This window comes from Molossus molossus, unplaced genomic scaffold, assembly GCF_014108415.1.
Source record: "Molossus molossus isolate mMolMol1 unplaced genomic scaffold, mMolMol1.p scaffold_m16_p_9, whole genome shotgun sequence".
NCBI classification, from domain to species: domain Eukaryota; kingdom Metazoa; phylum Chordata; class Mammalia; order Chiroptera; family Molossidae; genus Molossus; species Molossus molossus.
The window spans coordinates 87,841,304-87,868,011 of NW_023425403.1; the positions used below are offsets into that span (position 1 = coordinate 87,841,304).

The 26,708-nt window shown below is 43.8% G+C and overlaps 1 protein-coding gene across 1 annotated transcript in view; it reads left to right on the forward strand.

Moving 5' to 3' along the window:
* TNFSF11 (TNF superfamily member 11) overlaps positions 1 to 25,843 on the forward strand; it is a 31,630-nt gene extending 5,787 nt beyond the window's left edge. The window contains exons 2-5 of the mRNA XM_036250283.1: positions 829 to 996; positions 19,636 to 19,681; positions 19,762 to 19,860; positions 25,229 to 25,843. Of these exons, the coding sequence (XP_036106176.1) occupies positions 829 to 996; positions 19,636 to 19,681; positions 19,762 to 19,860; positions 25,229 to 25,650 (735 nt within the window). The 3' untranslated portion in view covers positions 25,651 to 25,843. The remainder of the gene's footprint in view (positions 1 to 828; positions 997 to 19,635; positions 19,682 to 19,761; positions 19,861 to 25,228) is intronic.
* The last annotated feature ends 865 nt before the right edge of the window (positions 25,844 to 26,708 follow it).

Here is a 26,708-nt window from a genome sequence, read left to right on the forward strand (position 1 = left end):
TATCTCTACCCTTTACCTGACAGTTGAAACTGCTACAAAGGCTTGTCAGAGCCTGGGACAAGTGGGCAGAGAAATTAAGGAAAGAGTAATACTTAAATGATTGCGTTGACACCTGGTTTAATCAGATGACCAGCTAGTAAGGTGATGGGGATATTTGGGTGGGGCAGTCTGCACATGACATAATTCTGGCATCCCCTCGGTACACATCCACAGAGCCTCTGCACCCACGCAGCCCTCCTCGGCCCCAGGGGACCGCATCTCATGCCTGCAATCCCCAGGTACCCCGACAGCCGCACCGCTCCAGGTGGAGAAACCTGGGAAGAGGCTCAGCGGAAAGGAGAATTATGCTCCGGCTTTCATTTGCTTTGGGGCTCGGCGGTGGATTTCTCCTGCCCTTCTTCATAAGCCTATCGAGCATGTAGCTTTCCCTCCCTGCCCTGGCCCCAGGGACTCCCGCGACGCCCCTGTGCTCTGCAAGGACTTGTACCTTGTCAGGCGATTTTGATAATTTCCCCATGAATCACATGTGTACACTTGTGTTGAGGATGATGACTACTTATAAAAACAGAGTAGAATTCAATGTCTTACCTGAAACCTATGTATTTTATTAACTAACATCACCCCACTCAATTCAATACAAATAAATACATTTTTTAAAAAAATCAATGTTTTTAACAATTTGAGGGTAATTGTATTAACTGTTAATTATTGGGGACATAAAGACACTTGCAAAAATAATTTTTGTTTGGGTTCTTAAATCATACTTTATTAAAAAGCAGAATGGTTACTGTTAAACACGCTAATGCCCTTACTTTTTTTGTTTCTCAGATGGATCCCAATAGAATATCAGAAGATGACACTCACTGCATTAATAGAATTTTCAAACTCCATGAAAACGCAGATTTGCAAGACACAAGTTTGGAGAGTCAAGGCACAAAATTAATACCCGATTCGTGTAAGAGAATTAAACAGGCCTTTCAAGCAGCTGTGGGGAAGGTGAGCCCTCGTTAATTTCACTCCTAATGAAATTGAAACCGGCTAAGTGCGGTGGACTTTGTTCTTTTTTATTTTGAGAATTTGTAAAAGAGCTAAGGAGAATTGTTTTAAGGGATTAGCAGAATTGTTTTGAAGTTGTTGGTTGAATATGGTGACCAGAGACATTCATGTTCATGGAAATATTCTTTTCTTTCCTTTCCCTTCTTTCTCTCTTTTTCTTTTTTAGAGAAGATATTTAAATTCACACTTGGATGGTTTTTGGGAGTCCGTGGGTCAGTGAGCTAGTTTGAATTCCCTGCCCTAGAACCAGGACTCTGCTAGCCATTTACTTTGCACCTGTTTTTGTAGTGGTAGGATCTCCTATTGTACATCTGTTAATCCAGGGTTCTGCTGAGAATAACTGGTCCATTGTTGTCGTTTGTGGTGAGGAGGTGAGCAAGCAGAAGAGGAAATGATGTGATGGGCAACATGTCCTGAGTCCATTTTCTCACTTTCTGGGAGAGCTGGGTGAGAGAGGAAACAGGATAGAGAAGACCAGCGCCGTCCCTTGTACCAACAGCTCCGACTGAGAAACGCTGTAATAACTGCCTGTTTCACTTTCCTGGATAAAGTCACTTGAGAATCCATTAGCCTTGGAATTATTTTACTTACTGACTCCACGCCAGGCTGGGTAGAGCCAGTGACCACAGTGCATGCACACCTGTGCACACCTGCGTGGCTTCTTGCATCCACTTTTCTATCCCAACCTCTAGTTGGCAACTCCCTGAGCTGTCTCTGATCATTTCTCTTAAAGTCTAAACCTTAAGGGTCTCAAGTTCCTTAAATCTACATTGAATTTTAATTCAGTTAATTTTTAAAAAGTTGAATGTAGTAATATTGTTTTTTTAAAAAGAGAATTCGGGTTAGAGACAGAGATAGGGAGATGAAGCTGTTTGTGTAACCCTTAGAGTGGATATTCGCTTTATTTTACCAAATCGAAGATACCACCAATTTTTAACTGACTTTATTATTTCATGCATCGTGAAGAAACAAAAAAAGTTGACTAAGAGATTAAACATAATCGTTATAAATTCTAGTTGCATCTTAATTTCAGCTTACATCTAAAATATAAAAAAAGTGCATCATAGAATCAATAAAGTGCAGATGGCTTTTATATCTATGAGAACATATTGTTTATAAGTATTACATTTTTATTATACTTAATGTGTAGGTGCTTAGCTTCATGCAGTAGATGTTCATTTTAAAATGTGGGTTTAAACTCAATCTCATTTTCTTACGGTTTTCGAGGTATAACAGAGCAATGTTGCTAGTCTATTTATTTGTATTGTTTTCTTTTATATTTCATTTTCATTAGTCTGCTTTTTAATATATTTCCCAAAAACTTAGCAATCTACCTACAGACAAATATTTACATGTACTAGAAGTAATCTATTAGTTCAAAACTGAACCCCTAATTAAGGTAATTCTGGTTAGGTAAATGGTTGTTTTCTAATTATCTGTTTAGATTGACCCAGATTGTATATTCTTACAATGAAGGAAAACTTTTAATTCCATTGGCTTGGTCTTAAAAATTGTCCTCTGTGTTTCTTCTGTAAAAATAAGTATGCAAGATCTGATGATTTTTAAAACAAATAATGTTAAGAAGAACAGATACTATCAGCATTTATCTGAAAATGCAAGAATGGTCCATCTTAACAGGTCAAAGGAGAAAAATAATGTTATCTCATAAAACAAAGAAGTGATGGCAAACACTTATCTTTCGTTTCTGATGTTTAAAATCTGTTAGAAAATAAAACTAGATAGGTTCTTAATGTTATCCCCAAGTGTTCACACTAAAGTTAGCTAATGGCGAAAGCAGAAGCATTTCTCTAAAGTCAGGAGCAGGCCGAAGGTGCCCAGTGTCCCCATGTTATTTACCACTCAGAATGTACTAGCTAGTGTAATTACACAAAAGAATAAAATAGGAAAAAATACATATGTGGAGAAGGCAGAATGAGTATGTCGTGTGATTGTATTCTTGGGAAAATTTAAAAAAAAAGACTAAAAGCAAAATATAATTGTTTGCAACAATTAATAAACAATAATCACCAGCTGCCCCATCTCAAACAATAATTAGAAAACATAAATGAAAGAGTTCATTCATAACTTTAAAAAATCCCTAAAAATAAACTTAATGAGGAATGTACAAAGTTTATGGAAATGAAACTAGGAAACTCTACAGGAGCTTTTAAAATTGGATGGGCTGGTGTAAAGGTGTAACTATGCAAAGTCATAATCCATGAAAAGGGGTGGAACTTCCTGCAGGTGTAATAGAATATAAAGTTATCTTAAATAACTATTATAGTTGGAATTATTCAAAAATGGTGCTGGAAACATTTATTTACAATTTGTAATGAATTTGCAATGCGTTTAATACATTTAATATGTAATAGTGATTTAATACATTTATAATTTGTTAAAAAGCATTTCCTACGGGAAAACTGATCTCAGATGGAGAGCACTTGTCCGAATGCTGTTCCCTGGCAGCTGCTCACTCCCCCGGCTGCGTCAGGGACGGGCTGCCCTCACTGCCCCACCACCGCCTACCTGTTCGCTGTCCCCCTTCCTTTGAGCTTTCTAAGCGACTGCCAAGACAGTGTGATAAACCAGTTTGTTCTTAAAGATGTTGAGGAGCAATAATGGCAGAATTTTTACTATTTAAGGAGTCTTTTGGAGACACGGTGCCTCATTCCAAACGAGTAACGTTAAGGATAAGAGATCCAGTCCCTAGCAAGCCAGAAGGAGACAGGTGTGCGGGCAGACGGGAACAGTCAGCTGCTCTTATTAAAGGCACGGAGTCTTCATTACACTAATAGGTTGCTATGACTCACAAGATGAGTAGAACTTTATCAATTTCACATTTGTTTTTGTAGTGTTACAGGACTTTACCTATTTAGCACGGGTAAGAAGATTGCACAAGGAGTACTTTTTAAAGAGAAAGGGCTGTCATGATATATCAGTGTGTATTTGGAGGTGGAATATTTCTTCTCCCAGACAAGAGGATCTTTAGGAAGGAGACGAGCTTTATCCATACCTTATCATTACAATCAAGCAATGTTGATTAACTGCACATACTATTCTAGGCACTTTGCCATGACTTCTCCTATGCCTAATGATTTACGCTTCTCTTACCCTTGCCAAGTAATGATTTTCCGAATGTGTTATCCTTTGATAAGGATTATTGGTTAATGTGACAGTCGGCACATCTTGCCAAAACAATCCGATTTCTCATTTCTCTTGCCAATGCTGAAAATAGGATGCATATATGAGGCATTTACAAGTAGGTTTGTATCTTAGTTTTAGTTCTAATATAAGATATTGTGTGAACTCGTGAAACAAAATTACTTGTGTGGCTGCAATCAATATTGAGGGATCAACCAATCCAGTGGTAACAAATGCTAGACATAAGCACAATATCACATTGTATGTGTGCAGAAATTGGTGTTTACCCAGCCTGTCTTTGGTCAGACAAGTAATGCTGTTTTTTCCCCCTTTTTTGTTTGTGGCTGGATTTTCTTGGCTTTTTTTCCCCCTTAGCACAGAACTCTGAAGCCTCTTAGTGATCCAGCCCTACCAACCACAATTTTCAAAGTCTATCGTAACAGTCTATGACAATAAAGAAAACAGCAGTACAAACATGGTGTCCGATTTATAAAGCAATTCCTGTTTCCAGCTTTGGCAGCCCCTGCGGCCTCTGCCAGCCTGCGGAGCAGAGCGGAGAGCTCAGGACTGAACGCGGGCAGGAGGCAGGAGGCCCGCACACCTCCTGGCCAGTCTGATCAGAAAGCCTTCTGCGTATGCACTCAATATACATTCTGAGCTCGCGGGGCCATGGCTCTACTTGATTTTAGTATGCCAGATTGTTGATTTCACATTGCACACCTATTTGTGAAGAACTTCCTGAAACTTACTTTCGAAGGTATTTGAAAAAGCAATATGCAAGAAAGAGATCAATATACTAATTGCACAATCATTTTACTCTCCAAAGTGAGATCTTCAGTATATTCAAGACGATCCCGGGAAGGAAGCATGGGACTTACATGTATATGCACTTTTTAGTATTAGCTTTTCTAAAAAAAAATTTTCTTTTCTTTATTGATTTTAGAAAGAGAGGAAGGGAAAGAGAGACAGAGATAGAAACATTCATGACAGAGAACATTGACTGGCCGACTCCTGCATGCCCCGCACTGGGGATTGGGCCTACAACCTGGGCACGTGGCCTGACCCGGAATCAAACCGGTGACCTCGTGGTGCAGGGTCGATGCTCAACCACTGAGCCACACCGGCTGGGCTAGTTTTAGCTTTTTTTAAAGGCTATGTTTTTGTGACTCCTTGATAATGCACCTAATGTACAGGGGTAGGTAAAAGTAGGTTTACAGTTATTATGGGAAAATAATTAATATATAAATTAATCACATCATCACAACTGTAAACCTGTTTTTGTTGACCCCTGTATAGGAGAGTTTTTATTTAATATTTAAGTAAGTAAAACGCACGTTTGGGAGTGTTAGAATATTTTTCCTGAATGAGCTGCGCAGTCAGAAATATTTAGAGATTCTTGAATGAAGCAAACTCCACCAGGACAAGAATGACAGCCATTGTACTCATACTGTAGTATATCACACCCCATTTAGTCTCAAGAATGAAGGAAAAGAACAAATAAATGTTTGATGACTTATTAGACTCTGTAAACTAATATTTGGACATAAAAACAAACATTGGCCAACTCATAAGGCTGTTTGGAATGTAACAGACCTAGTTCTCATTGATCTGATGTCTTTCCAATGCTAGAATTGCCAATTGCCAATATTATAGCCTGGGGCAATAATGCAGGTTCATATTTTTTATTTATTTTTGTTATTGTTGAAAGTTTTACAGACACCCCTTTCCCCCCTATAATCCCCTCCTTCCCGCTCCACAACCCTCCTGCCTTCCCCAGCCTAGTGTCAGTAGGTTGTGCATATGTGCATATCAGTTCTTTAGCTTATCTCTCCCCACCCCTCCCAGCCCCCATCCCTCTGAGGTTTGTCAGTCTGTTCCCTGCCTCCTTGACTCTGGATCTCTTTTAGTCAACAGCTTATTTTGTTCACTATATTCCACAAATAGGTGAGATCTTGTGGTATTTGTCTTTGATTGGCTTATTTTGCTTAGCATAACACACTCCAGGTCCCTCCATGTTGTCTCAAAGGATAGAGATCTTTCTTTCATACAGCTGCATAGTACTCCATTGTGTACATGTACCACAGCTTTTTTATCCACCCATCTGCTGATGGGCACTTGGGCTCTTTCCAGATCTTAGCAATTGTAAATAGCACTGCTATGAACATGGGGGTAAATGCTGGTTAATTTTTGTTGCGAGTTACCTTCATCCTGATTTCTCCCCTGAGTCATGATCTTCTCAGGTCTCTTCACCTGTCCATAGGCTGTGAACTACAAAGAAGCAGGTCTGTAATGTGAATTAAAAACATGGCTCTGGCTCCTTTTATGAGTACACTTTTATAAACCTCTCCAATTTTACTACAGAATATGAAAAACCAATGACAACTACCAGTAAGTTATTTTGTTGGCATATTCTTGACTAACTACATTTGACCCTTAAACAACACAGGTTTGCACTGAGCAGGTCCATTTATATGTGATTTTTTTTTTTAAGTAAACATTGTAAACATATCTTCTCTTCCTTCTGATTTTCTTTTTTTTCCTCCAATTTTTATTGATTTATTTTTGTTACAGATGTTTCTCCTTCTGATTTTCTTAATAATGTCTTCTTTTCTCTAGCTTACTTTACAGAAAGTAATATATAATACATATAACATGCAAAAATGTGTTGATCGACTGTTTTTGTTATTGGTAAGGCTTCCTATTAACAGTAGGCTATTAGTAGTTAAGTGTTTGGGGAGTTGAAAATTGTATGTGGATTTTCAACTGCTCAGGGATTAGTGCCCTCAACCCCCATGTTTTTAAGGATCAACTATTTTTCCTGGACTCAGTATGCCTCTGAGCTTCCAAATACTTACTGGAAGTGGGGAGTAAGGTCAGAGAGCCATCATTATTGAACAATGTATTCTTTCTTGAAATTCTTCTTTTATTTCCTTGAGATCAGTACATACTTAATCTCATTTTTTGCAGCATTCACAACGTAAATGCAAAATATCCCCTGATATTAAGAACTGTGTCCTGAAAGATTATCAAGCTTTGATCCTCAATGAAATATTTAGTATAGTCTATGCAGCTGTAACAAAAAGACCTATCATTCAGTGAACTAAATAAGATAAAAGTTTTTCTCTTGCATGCAATAATCTAGAGGTGAGCAGTTCAGATCTGGTGGGAAGGCCCTTCTGTCCTCAACAGGTACCGTCCATCTCCGGGACCACGCTGGCTTCTTTATTTGTTGTCATTTCCAGACAGAGGAAAGGGAGAAAGAAAAAGTGGGTGCAGAACCTGGGAACCAACACATCCTCGCTTCCAGCAGTATCCTGTTGGTGGACCTTATGCATAAGACCACCCCTTACTACCAGGGAAGCTGCGCAATGTCTGCAGCTGAATGGCCATGACCCACCAAAGCCTGAGGAAGGGGATTGCCTATAACTATTTGGGAAAGGAGAGGATGGATTCTAGGGGACAAGGACAGTCTCTGATATTCACTAGACCCTATTTAAGCAAGAAAATGGGCTCACTACATGAACAAGAGCTAATTAACTCTGTGAATACACAAATCCATGAAAACTTTGAATGGTCAAGATTTTATTTTCTAAAGCATAAAATAATTTAGAATTATTTAGATTGTAGGAAAGAGAAATTTAAAAGTAGATTTAACAGCATGCATCTTTTTGAGGAACTTTCAAGTCTGTTTAGGCATATGCCGCTGTGATCTTTGAACAAACCTTGATCATCTTCTACTATAAAACCTTGTAGTAGGTTTTGTGGATTCAAGAACATTAACTTAAAACCAGAAAGTTCATCAGATAAAGTGGTTTTTTTCTGTATGTAAAGCTGTTTCCTTAGAATTATAGTGTCAATTATTTTAAGAAGTCTATTTCTATTTTTAAAATAAAGTTCATAAGAAATCAATTAGAATTTGAGTAGATCGTAGCTGCTTATAAGCATTGGAGTTGTTATACAGACATTATTTCTTGTTTGTTTTCTAGTTAGACACACACATGCACGTGTGCACGCACACACGCACACACACACACACACACAAAACAAGGGGAAAAAATTAAACTCCATTCATTATCTCTTTGCCTTTGTACATAAGAGTATGTATCCCAAGAAAGTTTCTTGTAAACCCACAAGGAAACTTGGGGTTTGGGACACTGATGTTCCCAAATCAAGATGTTAGTCATGTAGTGGTTTTCCAATGGGATTTCATCTGTTTGCCATAACAGTTTTGGGAACTGCAATTCAATCAACCCCAGTCATATCTAACATTTATAAAATCTGTCTTTATGGGAAAGCTGAAGTAAGACCCACAGAATTTTCCTACAACTTTAAGACCATCTACAGCCTTTGCCCAACCATAGGCTGCTGGCTGTGATGTGCGTAATTTCAGGGAGACCTGGGGACAAAGGGAGGATGGTTTGCAGGAGGGAAATAACCAGTGAGTGGTGTCGGCGGCGGCGGGCTCATCTTCGTGCTGGAAGTACTCCAGGATGGAAGAACAGATATTGTGGACCGACGCTTTTTAAGAAACAGAGAAGGAGGACATGCCTGATAGAGGAGCACCCACTTACGTGGCATGGACTGTTGGGCTAAGATTTCAGAAGTGAGCAAAACTGAGGGTCCTGGGTTGGAGCGGAAGGTGGCAAAGGCTAAGACTGGATTGCCCCCCCTCTAGGAGTGGCTTATCTTAGGAGCAGTGCAGCCTGTGAAATTGGAGAGGAAGATGCCCTAGAACAGTGTTCCCCAAACCTGCTTCTCGTAATCACTTGGGGCCCTTGTTTAAAATTAAAAAAAAAAAAATAAGGGGCTCCCAAATCTGTCACAAAGACTCTGATTTGGATATCAGAACTAGATTCTGTGACTTTGGAAATCCTCTCCTTGAAGGGCTGGGCTGCCTTTGAAGGAGAGCTTTGTAGAGCACCCGGGACTAAGAAGGTGTTGTAAGCATCCTAAGAGGGGAGAGCCACTGGACCACAGGGAAACCAGGGCGAACGGGGCAACAGTGTTTGAGGAGTAGCATCAACCCTGTGTGGTGTGAAACGGTCGGTCGTGGAAAGTGCAGAGAGCAATCTGCATCAGATGTCCACACAACAGATGTCTGCTTTAACCTTTTGAGGTTCAGGGTCTGGGAGAGTTCCGTTCCCACATAGTTTCCTCATCACTGGGATGCTACCCCAGTCCTCTGTCTTTATCCTTCAAGAACCCTGGTTGGCGTGGCTCAGCTGGTTGAGCTTCATCATCCCCTGCACTGGGAGGTTACTGGTTCAGTTCCTGGTTCGGGCACATGCCCGGGTTTTGAGCTCGATCCCTAGAAGAGGGTGTGCAGGAGGCAGCCGATCAATGTTACTCTCTCATTGATGTTTCTCTTTCTCTCCCTAAATAAAAATCAATAATTTTTTTTTAAAAGAACACTCACTCGTGGTGGTGGTTGTGGTAAAAGCAGTAGCAGCAGCAGTAGGAAAACTAATAACGATAAGTATAAACCATAAGGTGCGTACTGATCAGAAAGTGGCGGTGAACTCAGAATCTTCTCTCCTCTGTGCCTCTCCCTGATTTACCTTTTCATGGTGGATGACAGTACCACCACCTCCATCACCCCAAACCGAAACCACAGACGGCCTCACACTCTGATTCTGAGTCTTCCCCTCACCCCCATCCTGGGAATTCTGCCTTCTCACAAAATCTTCAGATACTTCTCTCTACTCTGTCACTACTCTTGTCACCTTAACATAGTTGTCACCACCATTTCTTGCCCTGATTAGTGCAGTGACCACCCATCCATGGTCTCAAAACCTGTGGTCCATTTCTCCACAGCTGAGTGAGTCCTAAAATGCAAATCTCAACATGCCGCTTCCTTTCCTGATTAAAAAACATCTTGATGGACTCCTCAGGCTAAGGTCTGAGCTGCTGAACAGGGAACGCGAAGTCCTCTGTGTTCTGGAAACCCTCATGCCGACCGCCGATCTCCAGGCTCTCTGCCTGTGCTCCGTCTCACCACCAGCCCAGTGGCCCCACAACGAGCCACCTGAGGCCCCTGACGGGCTGTGCCCGTGCCCCTCTGTGCTCCCTGCTGTGACCCTGGCCCCTCAGCCATCGGCAGACTTTGTGGAATGGATGGATGAATAATTATGGGTCTTTGTGTGTGGTCCTTTTCGTAACATTCCAGGCTATTCTTTGTGTAGTCAGTTTTCTAACTGTCTTTCCAAATTCAGTTCAGGCATCACTTCTGAAGGAGGCCCCACCTTTGGGGCTCGGAGCCCTTCGGCGCATGCCCACGGCCTTGCAGTCCCCCCGTCCTCGCATGGGTTGTCCGAGTCTGGCTGGGCGGCTCGCCACGTGTGAGCTTTCCCCGGACGGACTGTGTCATGTCTAGGTTCCCTCCCCACCGGCAGGCTCGACGGGAGGTTGATGAATGAGTGAGTGATCTCCGCCAGCCTATGTTTGTCGCGGAGTGCTGGTGGTTCCATATTGTCAGAAGCTGGCCACGTTAGGGACGTCCAGAGAGATGTGTAAGGGCCAGAGGTCACCCCAAGCGGGTGTCTTTCCTGCCTCTTCGAGAGGGGAGCCCCGTCCCTCGTTGGAGCATGAACACATTGGGAACCTCGCGGGCGGAGGCCCTTCCCTGGCCACTGTGCCCTCCTGCGCGGCCGCCCACAGAGGCTGGCCGGCACCTCGTTCCTCTCCAAGTCCCAGCCCAGCCGCAGACGTCGAGGGTCAGCCTTCGGGGACAGAGGCTTGTCGCGTTGACAGCCGGCCGTGTCGGGTGGAGTGTGCTCGGTGGCAGGAGGAAGCAGCGACGTGGTCAGCCGCGGTCAGCCCAGGACATCCACCGCGTCCCTCTGCCAAGCCCCCGCCTCACGCTGTTTAACAAGGACCATAGCACCAGACAGTTTAAAACTGGCCTGTGGATGAAGACTAATGTTGCTGTCCGAAGGCTGCTTCACGAAAACCCAAGGGGACCTTTAACTGTAGCAGAAGCTTCCTCATTTCAACCATGAAGGTTAAACAATAAAAACGAACCTCCTATTCCCGGCACAGCCATCGCTCTGCCAGGAAAGCATCCCTGGGCCTCAGGACAAGGGCCCTCTCCCCTCGGCCTGCGGGGAGCGCTCTGCAAAGTCGTCTCTGCCAGCCAGCGGGCTTCTGGGAGGAGTGGCCCTGGAGACCGTGCTGGGGGGCGTGGGGTGCGGGAGGCCGCCGTCCGCGCCTGGTGAAGTTCTTCAGCCGATGCTCAGAGACGGTCGTGGGCGGTGGCAGCCGATTCGGTTCGGTGAGGAGATGAGGGGGTGCAGAGGGGGCACTCCAGTGGGAGGGAGGCAGAATGCACACGAAGAAGACTTTGTTTTCAGGAGAATTTTTAAAATCAGTAATTTATATTAAGAAATAAGGTATTTAGGGATTAAAATGTAAAGTTACAAATTATAACTGAAGATGGCTCTTACCTTCGGGATTAGAGGGCGGGGCTCTGGGTACCGTGTCTACCTTCTCCCCTCCCCCTCTCCCTGCCAGGCCGGAGGTGACCCCCTTCTGCCTGTGCTCCCGTCCTCTCCAGTCCTGGAACCCTGTAGGGTTCTGCTCCAGGGGACCTGCCCTGGCCAGCACAGGCTTCACGACACCGGTCGTAATGTATCCCTGAGTGACAGATCATATTCTCATCTTCGCTTTGAGGTATTTTTGAACCATCACCATTGACTCTTCCTAGGGCACCCCGGTGCATACGGAGTGCCCCCCACATTCTGTGGATTTGGAGGTCAGTGCGAGCTCTAGGGGAGGAGGAAGGCAAGTGACTGAGACATCGGTTCTCATCCTGTCTCCCTAGCGCTGCCCAGCACCTGTGAGGATTCCTTCCGTGCCTTGAACTCCAAGAACACCGTGGAGGTGACGTCTTGGAGATTAAGCCGGATCCGCGGGAGGGAGCAGTTGTGCACAAAGCCGCGTGGACCGGAGGGCAGGAGACCTGCAGGGAAACCTCTCAGTAGTTCCATGTGGCTGGCGCCGTTGGTGTCCGGCGTGGTCTTTAGGAGCAGTGGGGTTTGGGGGCACAGGGGAGGAACAGCAAGAGAGCCTGGAGCAGCATGCAGCCCAGTCATGTAAGGCCCGTTAAACAAAAAGATCAACTTCCGTGGCTGAAAGTCTTTTTTAAAGGATGCATTTATAAGGCCAATGCTAACCAAACAAAACAGAAAAGGACTGGGCCTGGTGCAAGGCCTGCTGGGAGAGACACGTCCATCTTCGGGTAGTTTGCAGGCATTTCTATACCTCAAGGAGCGGGCACTCGGGAGAAAGATGCGGGCCCGCTGGGAGAATTTCCATTAGCCATAGGCAGAGGGGTGGGGGAAGGTGAAGAGGGGAACGTCCGCTCCTGTGGACTGGCTGTGGCAGCGTCCGGAAAGCCCACGGATAACGAGGAGCAGAGGCTCCTGGGGGATGGCGTCCGGCTCAGAAATCTACGGAAAGAGCCACCCGGACATTAACCCGAAGTTCCGGCGGACATACAGGGATGTGGGCAGTCATTGCCAGAGCTGGTCCACAGCTATTAACAAGTCCAACGGTTCTGTCTCTTTCACTCTCGCAGTCCTGTTAATTGACATCATCTCAGAATGTTCTCCTCCTCCGGCCTTATGAGCCCTGTCAGGAAAGTGGCGTCGTTCCTGACGTTTGCAGTCCCTGGAGGGTTTTCAGAGGAGAAGACACGCTGCCATGGGGACCGTCTCGGTTTGAGGAGAGCAGGAGGCCAGGCGAGGCGGTAGAGCCTATTGCTGTAATCCTAGTGACAAGTGCTGGAGAGGCGGGGGTGGAAGTCTGCAAGACTTCTTTGCAGGAATGGGAAACTGGTTATTCATTTTCAGAAAGAACTCATGTGGCATTCATGTGCTAACTTGGCTGATGAATACACTATTGTAACTAGGTTGGAGAAGAATTACATGAAGGGTATCATTAAGATGTTAAAATAAATGCATTACATATGTTAACAAGTGTATGAACCCTGTATTATATCTGGCAAACGGGGTGTTAAATCCTTGTTCAACCAGCCAGATGTCCCTGCAGCTGCTGCTGGAATTGCGAGGGAGGCAGCCACCTGAGACCCTGGCTTCGAGCTGGTGCCAGTGGTTTGGGAAGCATCTGGCTGTACAGATTTCTCCTCTGTGCTCAGACTGACAGGTACCCACGGATCTCACAGTGCACGTCACAATGCACAGGTGGGACTCGAAATCTAATAAACCCAGACTCTGGCAATTTGACCTTTTCAGGGAATCTTTACAGCTGGGGATGTCCTTGGTGGGAGCTTTAGTCTATTTACATGATTTTGTAAGAGCAGAACCCCACTGCAGTCGAACAAACTTAAGACCCTTTTAATAACATCATTCTTGAACTGGAGTGTTATCACAGTGCTGGGGCAGTCATACAGCGGAGTTTGCTGAAATTCCCTGGAGCAAAATTCCCACAACTGCCCAAAGGAGCCGAACGTACTCACAGGTGTTTGTATTTATGCGGAGACAGTACCATCTCTCTAAATGGCCCAGATTTACCGAGACTGAGCCAGTTCTGGGATGTCTCTCTCCTCTTATGTTTGGCAAAAGATCCAAAAACATTTAAAAAGATGAACACCACCCTGGCTGTTTCCAGCAGACCGAAGACACAGCCTGACCTCTCCGTTTCCCTGTCACACCCCCCGGGACTACACTTCTTGGATGTTGAGTTCAGGAGAAGTTGAAGAAAAGCAGTGTGAGAGACCACAGTTACACAATCCCATCGATCCTTCGTGTACTTTCTTTCCTGGAGGAGAAATTGTGAAATCCCAACATTTTTTCTGTGAGTGAAATAAAAGTTGAGATTTAAAAAAAATCATCATCATTTGTTTTCCTGTCTGTTCAAATGTACCCTGACAGCAAAGATGAAAAGTTAACGCAGTCTAAATAGGAAAATGCCACAAGGAGAAGATTTTAAAAATGTTGTGAAATTTCCTCAGCTCGATTATTTTTAGACCTTGGGGTGGGGGCAGAGGGCAGTTTCATCTGCAGCCTGGCTGTGGCGCCTCAGGCTTGTCAATGTTGGACAGCGTCCACTAGGTGGCAGTATGTCAGAGGATTTCTTTTATCCCTGAATTGGCAGGGATTTCTTTGGCTGCCTACCAGTGGTTCCGTTTTCCTTTTGCCCTGTTTTGAAGGGTGAAATGAAGCTGTCACAATTTAGGCCCCAATTTTGCTTATCTAAAATTGCATAAATTGCTTAAAAGCCTACTTGTTATAGTGTGACCATAAATAAGTTCATTCATTCATGTGAATTTTCTTAGTAACGTATAGGTAATAATCCTAAATTGTCATCAATAGTTTATAGAACCCAGAGGCAATTCCTTTGGTCCCTTGAATGTAACAGATGCTAAACATGCTGTACTCTGAGAAGGCAGATTTCTAGTCTTCTTGGGGAGCAGGACACTGGGTTCTATTTCATGGCTCTTAGCCAGGAGAAGGTTGCAGGGTGGGCCGTGTGCCCAGCTTCCTCACTCTGGAGGCTGCTTCTGGCTTCAGCGGGAAGCTGTGTGCTGGGAGCTGTGTCGGTGCTGTCTACGCTCCTGTGCAAGGCTGTGGGCATTCTGATAACGTAGAGAACACAGAATTGCATTGGATGTTTATCCAGAGAGTTAACTGACTGGTTTTTAAAAATTAATGAACAGCTGGGTTTAAAATAAGATAAAACACTTTATAAAAAAGATATCTTGCATCTGAATAATTTGTTCAGAGGAGAGGAATTAGGATGTTCTTTGTAGTGTTTTCCCCAAATTAGATGATCAGAACTTTCTGAATTTAAAATAACCAGAAATAATGTCTGGATGATAAGATTGGGGAATAAAGGACTCTGCAAATTTTAAAACACTCCAGTTAATGTGACAGAAGTAGAGGACTAATGTGGATGAAAATACACGTAAATTCAAAGCTTAAAAAGTAATTGGAATTGTCAGTTGGAGTGAATTTAGATACTGCTTCAGAAGGGGTTCCTATGATCTTGAAAACAAAAAATATAAATTAGGAGGGAATTCAAGAAAGATCCATGCTCGGGTGTACAGAGTAAAGTATCTGACTTGGAGAGAAATGACAGAATGGCTTTTGCTCCAGAGAGTGGACTTAGAGACACGATGTCCCTCATGCCCAGATCTGCAATGACTTAATTTGGGGGGCTCACCAGCCAAGGCCTGAACATGGCGTGGTCAGTTCGGAGCCCGTTGTTTTCTGAAGCCCCTGAGAATTCTGAGACTGTATCTCCTGACGTGGAGGCCCCTTGTTTGTCAGCTCCCCAGTCAAGCTGTACCTCCTTTCTGAGTCATCACTTCAGGGCGGCACCCCCTTCTTGACAGGTGTGGGGAAGGAAAAGAAGATCTTTTCCCTTTTCCCTCCCATCTGGAGCTCCAGCTGGAGCTCTGAACGTTAGCCGGCGAAAGACAGACGAACAGAGAGAGGCACGCAGATTGACATGCTTTATGTGAAATGGGACGTTCCTACGGAAACGAAGACCTGAAGACAGGGTTGACCTGGACGCTCATCCCAGGTCTGTGAAGAGTGGATGGTGTGGGGAGTGGGACAGGACAGAAGGGCACGAGCCAAGGGCAGTGCGTGGGGGAAACTGAGCAAGGCCTGTGAGTGCTGGTTTTTCTTAGCATCCTTTGGTCTTAAAGATAAGAATGTTTCTTCCGGATTCGGAGAGGGCATCTCTCACGTGACGGTCTTATGACCTGCTTCAGGGGAGCAGGAGAAGGTCAGGCAGTCCTTCCTGCCCCTGATGTGTCTCAGATTCCTTCAGCTTAAAGTATTCAGTATGCCAAGGGACTATTTTAGGGGGTAGCATGTTCTGAACCCCGTCACTGGCCATTGATACTTTTTTTCTCAACTGTGAGTATATTTGATTACTGTGTCTTAAAAAGGGGTATGGACTCTGAGCTCTAGAAAAAGAATTGGAAGGCATAGGTTCAAGTCCCAGTTTTATAAGGTTGGTTCTTATTCTCTGTCTGCCTTCATTTCCCAGTCTGAAAAATGATAGTAATAGTTACCCAGTCTTTGATTCAAATAAGAACCAAATATAATATAAAGGAAAACACTTTGTTGGCTATGGATGTAAGATATTATTTAATTTTTAATTTGTGGAATATATGGAAAGTGTGAGAGTATCATAAATCCATGACTGAACAGAGATGTCACCAAACAGCTGTTCGTGGGAGCACTAAATTAGAATGTTTCTCAGTCCCTGCTACATATTAGAATCACCTGGAGGAGTTTCTTTTAAAAACTGCCAAGTCAGACTGGCTGGGTTTGGGGCCAGGGCACCCTAAAACTGTAGTCTCACATAGAAAAGAGTACAGTTCAGACTGACAAACCTCAGAGGAGGGGGGTGGGGGGGAGGGATGAGATCAACCACAGAACTTATATGCATGTATCGTAACCAGTGGACATAGACAACAATGCTGGAGCGTGGGGGGGTGATGGGGAGGAGGCTGTCTAGGGGGGAAAAGGGAGAAACATCTGTAGCAAAAATAAATTAATAAAAATTGAAAAAAGAATAAACAAAAGTGTAGTGTCAGAAGAATGTCGTCTGTGGTTGTTATCTACACAGTTAAATAACAATGAGCTTAGGGTACACAAAATTGGGGGTGAAGTGGAGATACAAGAACAGATATTGAGAACATACTTTTTTTGTTGCCTGAGGTTATTAGACACATTATGCCCCCCCGCCGCCCTTCACAGGAAAACGTCCCTGTAGAGTTTCTGAGAGGAATAGCAATCTGTGGACACCCACCAACAGATATAACATGAAGGCAGCATTACCTTATGAGCCTCTAGCTCGAGTTTTAATTCACCCTTGGCTATGACACTGGTTTTGTTTTTCTCTAGCACACATAGAAAGTGCTTCTGAGTGGAGCTGGTTATGAAATCACCCTGTAACAGAAAGAATCTGTGATAGCTCTGACCTAGAAACCACGGATGAAATGGGCAGGAGGAGTTCATTGCCACGTGGGAAAGAACACACTTTCCCTGCCCACCACCCAGTGACTGGAGCCCGCCGCCTCTTTGGCTAGGCCTCAGGCTTCCAGAACACCTCGGATTTGCCTGTCTCGGATGTCTTTGGGGATGTGAGAGGGGTTGCTGCTCTCAGATTGAGGTCCAAGCCAGCAGCACCAGCTCACCTGTTAAAAATGCAAATTCTCAGACCCTACCCCAGACCTACCTGATCAGATACATGTTTCAACATAACCTTTGAGAGACTGTGATGGATGCTCAAGTGTGAAAACCACTGAGCTAGCCCAAAGGCTCTTTCTTTGTTTTGCTCAAGAATAAGCGTGTATTTCTCAATAGAAAAGCATGAAGTAGGAATCTGTAGGCCATACTTGCTTTGCCTCCTTCTCTCCTCCTCCTCTGACGATGAGGCACAGCAGGGCTAGAGGGAAATGAGGGGCAGAAAATTTCTCAATTACTCTGTCATCAAGGTTCCTATTCCATCCTTTTAGAGAAAGTAATCAGGTAAACATATATTGTATAGGTAAATATATAAAGATATGTTGTATTATAAATATATAAATATATATATACACTATGTCTTTATTATAAATGTATAAGGAGCTATGTAAGTATGTGTATACACACACACACACATATCTATATTTTATGTGGATACATAAAATGTATAAAGATACATTGTGCATATATAAAGTCTGTTGTAAATGCAAGAGAAGCCAAATCAGGGAATTCCAGAAATCAGGGTGCCGTTGGGACTCTGAAGGTCACGAGAAGAGGCTTGGGAGCTAGGAGGTCAGCAGAGAAAGACAGAAAGCTCGGATGGAGTGGGGAGACCAGTGCCTGGGAGGGGCTGCTGCCTTGCACCACCCGAGGGGCCCCGAGTTCCTGCAGATGGTGCCCCCGGAGCTGAGCAGTGCGGAGCCCCGCATCAGAGCAAGGGCAGAGTGTGGCCTGGACAAGCCTCTGAGGGTTCTCTTACAAGCCTGTGATTTCTGTAGGCCTTTGGACCAGGCAACTGAAGACAGCTGTGCTGTCTCCTCCAAAGGTCTTTACAAACGGAGCAGATTCTCCTCTCTTGGGGGCCCTGAAGGCAGGGAAAAGAACCCATGTTGTCTTATCTCTAGAACTATTCCAACTGGTCACAGTTGAAGTTGTGTTTTTGGATCAATCTATCATCTATATCTGCCGTCTGTCTGTCTGTCTGTCTGCTCTATCTCTGTCATGTTTCTCAAAGCAAATTTCTCCAGACATTCAAAGAACCTAAGTTCTATGGCCTACCTTTTAAACATCATGGAAGCGGGGATGATTAGCATGCACGGTCATCCCAATAACAGAAATTAAGTCTCTCTCCTGATTCTAGTATTTACATACATGAATTTACACTCTGCTAAGAGCCAATATGCATCATCTCAGTGAATCTTCACAATCTTCTTATGATAGAGTTGCTACTAATGTTGCGGTATAAGTAGGTGGCTGGGCAGGATTTGAACTGAAGTCAAAGCCCAGGGTTTTATTCACTCCACCTATTTAATAGTAGCTAAGATCTTGATTCAGGTGAGCATGGAGTTACCTGTTGGGTCCTTCATTCAAGGGCTCAAATTGAGATACAATTACCTGTGCTTCTTGTGGACTCGTGTCTTTCCTTTTCTGAGTGATGCTTCTCACCCTCTGAGAGCAGCACTATCTTCAGTTAATTATCGGCACTCTAAAAGCTCTTAGACTTCCATGTGGCATTTTAACACACGTGACTTTTTAAATAACATGCTAACATGGGGGCTAGGGATCATTTTCTTTCCTATAGCGCAATAACAGAAACTTACTATGAAATAGACATAAAAAGAGCCTCCCTAAAATTTAAAAGGGTCTTGTACCCTGTGGTAATCATTATTTTTTCTAGTTAACTTCATCTCCATTTGTGTACCTGCTACAAATTTTTAATTATGTTCAATTATTCTGTATTATAATTTACATTGTCTTTTATTTCCTCTTATTGTCCAAAGTATTTTGTTAGGTAGTATCCATGTAGTCTACTTTTTAAGCACATCAACATAATTCTTTGGGGTGCATTTCCCTTGATAACTACCTAGAACATGAAGGAATTATTTTTCCTTTATTGATTTTAAACAGAGAGGAAGTGAGAGGAGGAGAGAGATAGAAACATTGATTGGCCGCCTCCTGCATGCCCCCCACTGGGGATCAGGCCCACAAACTGGGCATGTGTCCCAACTGGGAATCGAACTGGTGACCTCTTGGTGCACGGGTCGATGCTCAACCGCTGAACCACACGGGCTGGACACATGAAGGAATTTTACTTGCTATGTACGTCTGGCATATTTTAAAGGAGAGAGGGTTCATTTATGGTATGTCCAACAGTCCTGAATCCTTACTGTTTTATTGAAAGAATGTAAAATAAGATTCTTTATTTTTATTTCAGGAATTACAGCATATTGTTAGATCTCAACACATCAGAGCAGAAAAACGTAAGTATGGACCTATATGAATATTTGAAATCCTGTAAGGTCATGACTCGTTGGGCTAACATAGTGTCTCTCATATACAGCTATGGTGGAAGGTTCATGGTTGGATCTGGCCAGAAGGAGCAAGCCTGATACTCAACCTTATGCTCATCTCACTATTAATGCCACTGACATCCCATCGGGTAAGTTTCATTTGCAACCAGCTTGAAAAAAATGTCAAGAGTCATTTATCAGTCCCATTTGAATACTCAGACCTATTATTAACCTTTTACTAAATTTTTGAGAGCCCTTAACTTCCAGATCAGAAGAAAGATCGTTTAGTCTTCAGCTGGTGATCCACACTGTGGAAACAGTGATGGGCAATCATGCCAGCGTGGACATCATTACTGTGGTCATTTGCAGATCATCAGAGTGTGTTTATTTTAAATGACTGCCAGTTAGGATTGCAGAACTGGGAGTTACACTCTCTTATTATGCTCATCTAGATACCTGAGCTAAAGGTGACACATCCCCATCGCTGACCTGTGAGGTGCAAGAATTCACCCAGGGAGTCATTTACCCAGCCGTCTGCTGCAGGGCTCCAGTTAGGGGCTTGACAGAATGCTATTTCAGAGGCAGGAGCCCTCCAGAAAATGAAACATACTCTTCCTTCTTCAGCAGGTTATCATTTTCTCTGGGTGGGAATTAGCTAATGGACTAGAGATTTGATTATCTTTTGGAAATGAGGAAAGCCAGAGCCCTGTGCCTACATTTATGAGACTACCCCAGCTATTTCATCAACTACTATCCACGGCTAACTCCATCTTGGAATATTTGAGCATCAGAAAGATTACAAAGAACATTATGATCGAGTGAATTGACCATGATGATGATGATGATGATGTCGTTTATTCAACACACACTATGTATCAGGCATTTCTGTATTTCTTATCTCTGAGCCTTACTACACCCCTGCAAGGTAGTGATCATTATTCAGATTTGCAGATAGGGAAACTGAGGTTCACACAGTGTACTTGCTTAAGGTCACAGTGGAGGCAGGATTAAAAGTTGAATTCTGCCCTGGCCGGTTTGGCTCAGCGGTTAGAGCATCGACCTGCGGTCCGGAGAGACCCGGGTTCGGTTCCCACTAAGGGCATGTACCTCGGTTGCAGTTTGTCCCCAGCCCTGGTTGGTCGTGCGGGTGGCGGCCACTCGATGTGTCCCTTTCACGTCGATGTTTCTCTCTCTCTCTCTCTCTCTCTCTCTCTCTCTCTTCCTCTCTCTCCCTCCCACTCTGTCTGTACAAAAAAAAAAGTAGAATTCCACTCCAGTTGATTCCCAAGTTTATGCTTTCACACTGTAGGTATCATCTAAGTACCTCGAGGCCAACCGGGTTAGTCCGAGGGAAGTAAATCCAGAGCTCTTATGTTCCTCTTTTTCTGTAAAAAGTAGGTTAATGTAGTTTTAACAGGCAAGGGCCCTAATGTCTGACTGCCTGGGTTTGTGGCCTCACTGTGTCTGCTCACTGTGACCTTGTGCAAATTATTGGAATCATTTGTGCCTCAGCCTCTGCACTGGGGTGCTGGTAGTAGCTACCTCACGGGAGCTCTGAAGACTTAATGAGGTAATGTACTGACATTCCTGTGTGGCCGCTGACATTGAGTAAGCACCTAGTGAACAGAATTTGTTGTTATTATTTGAGTTTAATTAAATAATTATGCATGTTCCACTGTGCTCTAAAAATGGTTTAAGGCAGATATTTCCTGGAGTTTACAAAACATCCAGGTTTGGTAAACAGTTTTGAAGCCACTATCATCATCGCACGAGCCATGGAGGGTTTTCCTGACTGCAGGCAGGGTGAGAAAACACCTCTTCCAGTTTTTAGATTTCCCTAACCTATCTATCCTGTCCCAGATATTTGCTTCGTAAACAGATTTTCTCCTTGTGTGCACATGTGTGCCTTACGAGGGAGCTATACCAATTTTCTGGGTGTAAAGTGATTTTGCATGTTAGCAAAGGCAATCAGATTAGTACTGATGTATCAGCTGTGTGTGCTGTGGATGTACTTTGCATTGATCTCTTTAGTTCATTTTAAAGGGCAGATGAGAAGTATTGCATTAGACTGTGTGCCAAAGTCTGTTTGGCAACAGCAAGCTTGTTTTAGTTTCAAATCTCTCTCTCCAGGCACCTAGCATCAAATAATTGCCAAAAAAAACAAGGCAAACTTTCTGGTTATTTTCCCATGGTTATTGAGTTTGAGACGGGGTGAAGTGAGTGAGTGTGTGCTTCTGTCTAAGGAAATAGAATTTGCTCCTTAGCAACCCCTGGAGACCATTTATCTCCCAGTTTTGGCCAGTACTAGATACTTTACAGAAAGATGGCTTTCATTTTGCATGTTCTTTTTGGGCCTCTGCTTCGTAGTTATTTACATACACAAAAAATCAGAATCTGCTTTATATTGACTGTTAGTTTATGCGTGGCAAAACTTCCTGAATAAAATGAATTGGGAAGTATTTTGTGAGGTCAGAATGTAGGGCTTTCTGTAGGGGGCTCGTCAGGCTAAATATCTGCAGAGGTCTCCCCTCCAACATATAACAGCAGTGACAATAGAGACTGGGGGAGGGGGCTGGGGTAAGGTGACATCAACATGCCTCACTGATGATGGAAACCCAGATTTGCCACGAGACGCCGTTCTCCCCGAGCGCAGCATGACCTTCACATCTGGTCTCCCACTGTTGTCTGTTCAGGAGTCCTCCCTCCTCGGTGGAATGTGTGCTCCAGCCTCTGCTCGAACAGTTTCCCCGATAGTCTCTCCCTTTTCTCAGCCCACCGATACTGGATCCACGTCCTCCCTGTGCTCCGGTTCCTTCGTTTCCTCCCGGGCTGAGCTCTGACTGCCGTGAATTTCTGCAGCTTTCACTTGCAGTTGCTGTCACTGAACTTCAGCCATGTGCTGTGTGACACGCAAATAAAAATGTCATATGTTTTATTGTCTACGCCCATTTCTCATGTTGTCCACTACTAGTGGTGAGTGCCTTGGGGATACACTCCCTGCTATAATTCTCAGTTGTGGGCAGCAGGAATGCCCATAGAAAGTACAACGGTCATTGATGGAATGACTGATCAACTAAATTGATCAGCGAATGGATGGGTGAGGGGATAAAAGCAGAGATGTCCTTTGCAGAAATTACACTCCTTCCCCCCGACTTTAGCTAACAGTGGGTGTGGTGTGCAGTCAAGTCCTGTCTTCTCTCTCTAGTTCATGTTCCTTCCTTGCCTTCCCAGGCCGTATCTCTGAGCCCTTGGGTTAACACCGGCTGGTCTCTCCCATTAAGAAGGTAGACTTCACCTGGGTCATTCTGCTTCTCTTAACAGCCGTCAGAGGAGATAAACTGTAAGACAAATAATTGATTGAATTCAGGAGCAGGGTAAAAAGGAAGAAAATGTGATCATTTGACATGGAAGGCGTCTTGCATTTTGTTGTGTAGCTATTTATCTTGTGTGGAATTACTTTACTCGTATTTATGAGGATGTGATAAATAGTCCTGTAGTCTTATCTTGACTCCTTTGGGACCATGGGATGGCATTTACATTTGGGCTGTTTTCATCTGGGATGACCTGAGGCAGGACCTTCAGTGAGAAAGGGTGTGGCGGGTCCTGGAGGCAGCGATGCCTGTAAGGTCTTCTAAGGCTTCTGGATGAGATGTGGATTTCAGTGAGTATACTGGCCCTGGACAGGAGGATGGCAACCACGGGCCTAAAGATGGGCTGCCCCACTGGGGCTTGCTTGGTCTCTGTGCACTTTTTCCCATTTGCCCCACCACCTGCTTTGTTCTTGGAACAGCCTACCTTTGCGACCTCCAGACCATATTCCAGGCTGCCTAGTGGTCTTCCAGAATTAGTAGAGCATCGTCCTTTCCGTGGCTCTCCAGAGAAAGCTTCAGGCACCCCAGCCTCCCCAGGATGCAGACTAGACTGGGAAGGTAGCCAGTGTGGGTTTTGATTCTGCAAGACTCTCCCGAGGACCCGCTGTGACCAGAGGGTTGTCAGCTCCGGTGGACCTGTGCAATCTGCATTAAGCCTAAGTCCCATCATGGGCTGACTTTCTGTGGGTGGCAGGCAGCATCGGGCTTCTCCTTGGTGGTCTTGGTTGCAGAGGCTAATCTGAACCCCAATCTTAGACTCCTCAGCTCTTGTTGAAATCGTAACAGATGCTAGCCTTCATTTAGCCTAAGTATTTACAGTCTTCTGGAGCAAAAATGTGTTTTTGAACTTTCCATGATATAACAACTGTCCCCCCACTAGTTGATACCTAGTTGAATACTATATGTCCACAGAAGCGTAATGATTGATCAACTGGGTTTATCATATAGGTATTGACAATTTTTAGAGCCCTAATAAGATACATTGAAGACCTAAAATATTCAAAGCCCTGGACACACTGCTGATTTAGAAGATTCTGTAGAACCTTGCACTGCTCCAGAAGAGTTGTGTGAGGACAGTTGTCACTACATTTCAGGGGGCGAAGGGATAAATTCCGGTCGATCAGGAGGGCTTTTCTGATACTTCGGTCCAAAGGATCCTGTGAAGTTGTGAATTTGGGAGTGCAATGTCAGGACTGTTTTTTTTTCACGAACTTCTCTAGGAGCAGCTTTTCAGCTGTGTGAGCCTGGGAGGCATTTCGGCTGTTGGAGGAGAGGAAAATTGGTGATGAGAATAGAGTTTTAGGGGTTTGACCTTTTGTTCAAAGTCATTGTGACCCAGACTTTCATCTCCTTCTACATACCATCCTCCATGAATTAAAAAAAGAAGAGCCCAGCCAGTGTGGCTCAGTGGTTGAGCATTGACCCATGTACCGAGAGGGTGCTGGTTCGATTCTCGGTCAGGGCACATGCCCAGGTGTGGGCCCAATTCCCAGTGGGGGGCATACAGGAGGGGGCCAGTCGATGTTCTCTCTTGTTGATGTTTCTAAGTCTCTCTCCCTTTCCTTTCCTTTCTCTCTAAAATCAAAGAGAGAGAGAGAGAGAGAGAGAGAGAAGATGGAATCCAGTGAAGCATGGAGGTTCTCTGCCTATACTTATTTCAGACTTCCTGTCTCAAATGCATCTGGCTCATTCTCTTCCTTCAACCTTGAATGACTTTCTGCTTCCGCTGGCTGCATTTTATTTCTCCTGTGTGTTCTCAGGCGTAGGAGTAACTCAGCGAAGTCGCTCTTGGTCCTCTGGGGTATCAGCTCTCCTTCTTTTGAATTCCCACAGTGATGAGCTGCAACTTTCCAGTCAGGGTTCCTGCCAGGGTTCACACCTTGTTTCTTACCTGAACACATGCCATGCTCAGCCCTGAGGGCAGGAACAAGGAGTTTTTGTCTTTGTGCCTCTCAGCTGCCCAGCAGAGAGCAATGAGCACATCTAAATGTATTTCTCCCCTTTTAGAAGGTACGTTCTGAAAGTTATTCTCCCGTTGGAATGACTGTTATGCTTTGTTTTTATTTTTTTTCAACCTCATAGAATTGTGAGGCTGTCCTTGCCATTGAAGGGGTAGGTTTAAATCACATGCCTCTGCTCTCCTCAGGTTCCCACAAAGTGAGTCTGTCCTCCTGGTATCATGACCGAGGTTGGGCCAAGATCTCCAACATGACCTTCAGCAACGGAAAACTAATAGTCAACCAAGATGGCTTTTATTACCTCTACGCCAACATTTGCTTCCGTCATCATGAAACCTCAGGAGCCCTCGACACGGAGTATCTGCAGCTGATGGTATACGTCACTAAAACCAGCATCAAAATCCCGAGTTCTCAAACCCTGATGAAAGGAGGAAGCACCAAGTACTGGTCAGGGAGTTCTGAATTCCACTTCTACTCCATCAACGTTGGAGGGTTCTTTAAGTTACGGTCTGGTGAGGAAATTAGCATCGAGGTATCCAACCCTTCACTACTGGATCCAGATCAGGATGCGACGTACTTTGGGGCTTTCAAAGTTCGAGATATTGATTGACCCCGCCTCCGTTTGGTGGAGCATTACCATTTATTTCCTAGGATGTAAGGAAACTTTTCTTTTAAGCAAGCCAAGAAAGATGTACGTAAGTGTGTGAGACTACTAAGAGGTGTGGCCCACGCGGTGTAAGAGGACTCTGTCCAAGCTTTCGACTCTGTAGAGAACACGTGTATTTACAAAGGGAAATGTTGGATAAAAGGTGTGTCACAGTCTGAGGGCTTTCTTACACAATGGTTTTACATTTTGTAATGAATTCCTAGAATTAAGCCGGATTGGAGCAATTATGGTTGCCTTTATGGAAAACTGCATTTGGGTCATGGGAGAGAGGTTGACTCTCTGGATCTAGCCCTTGTTTATGTGGAGCTGAAGGAGAGGGTGCCATCTAATGGCACATGGATGATCATCCGAAGGGTTACGTTCTTTCGAATTGTTACATCATGCTGGAACCTGCAAATAAATACTTGTTTTTCTAATGAGAGAAAATATATGTATTTTTATAAAATATCTAAAGTTATATTTCAGATGTAATGTTTTCTGTGCAAAGTATTGTAAATTATATTTGTGCTATAGTATTTGATTCAAAATATTTAAAAATGTCTTACTGTTGACATATTTAATGTTTAAATGTACAGACATATTTAACTGGTGCACTTTGTAAATCCCCTGGGGAAAACTTGCAGCTAAGGGGAAAAAATGTTGTTTGTTAATATCAACTGTATTATATTTCTTCCTTCTTTTTAACTTAATAGATTTTTCAGACTTGTCAAGCCTCTGCAAAAATAAAAAATAAAATAAAAGAGATGCCTTGAATAATAAGCAGAATCTTGGCCACCAGGTGCCTTTCAAATTTAGAAGCTAATTGACTTTAGAAAGCTGACACTGCCAAAAAGGATACATAATGTGGGACTGGAATCTGTCGAGAGTATTTATATAATTATTGAACAAGTGTTTTTTTCTACGTATGCTGCAAATTGTAAATTTTGTTTTTATTTTAAATGGAAAAGTTATCAGTGGCTTAGGAGCAAAAACATCCCATTTTTAATTTAGTGGAAGTTATT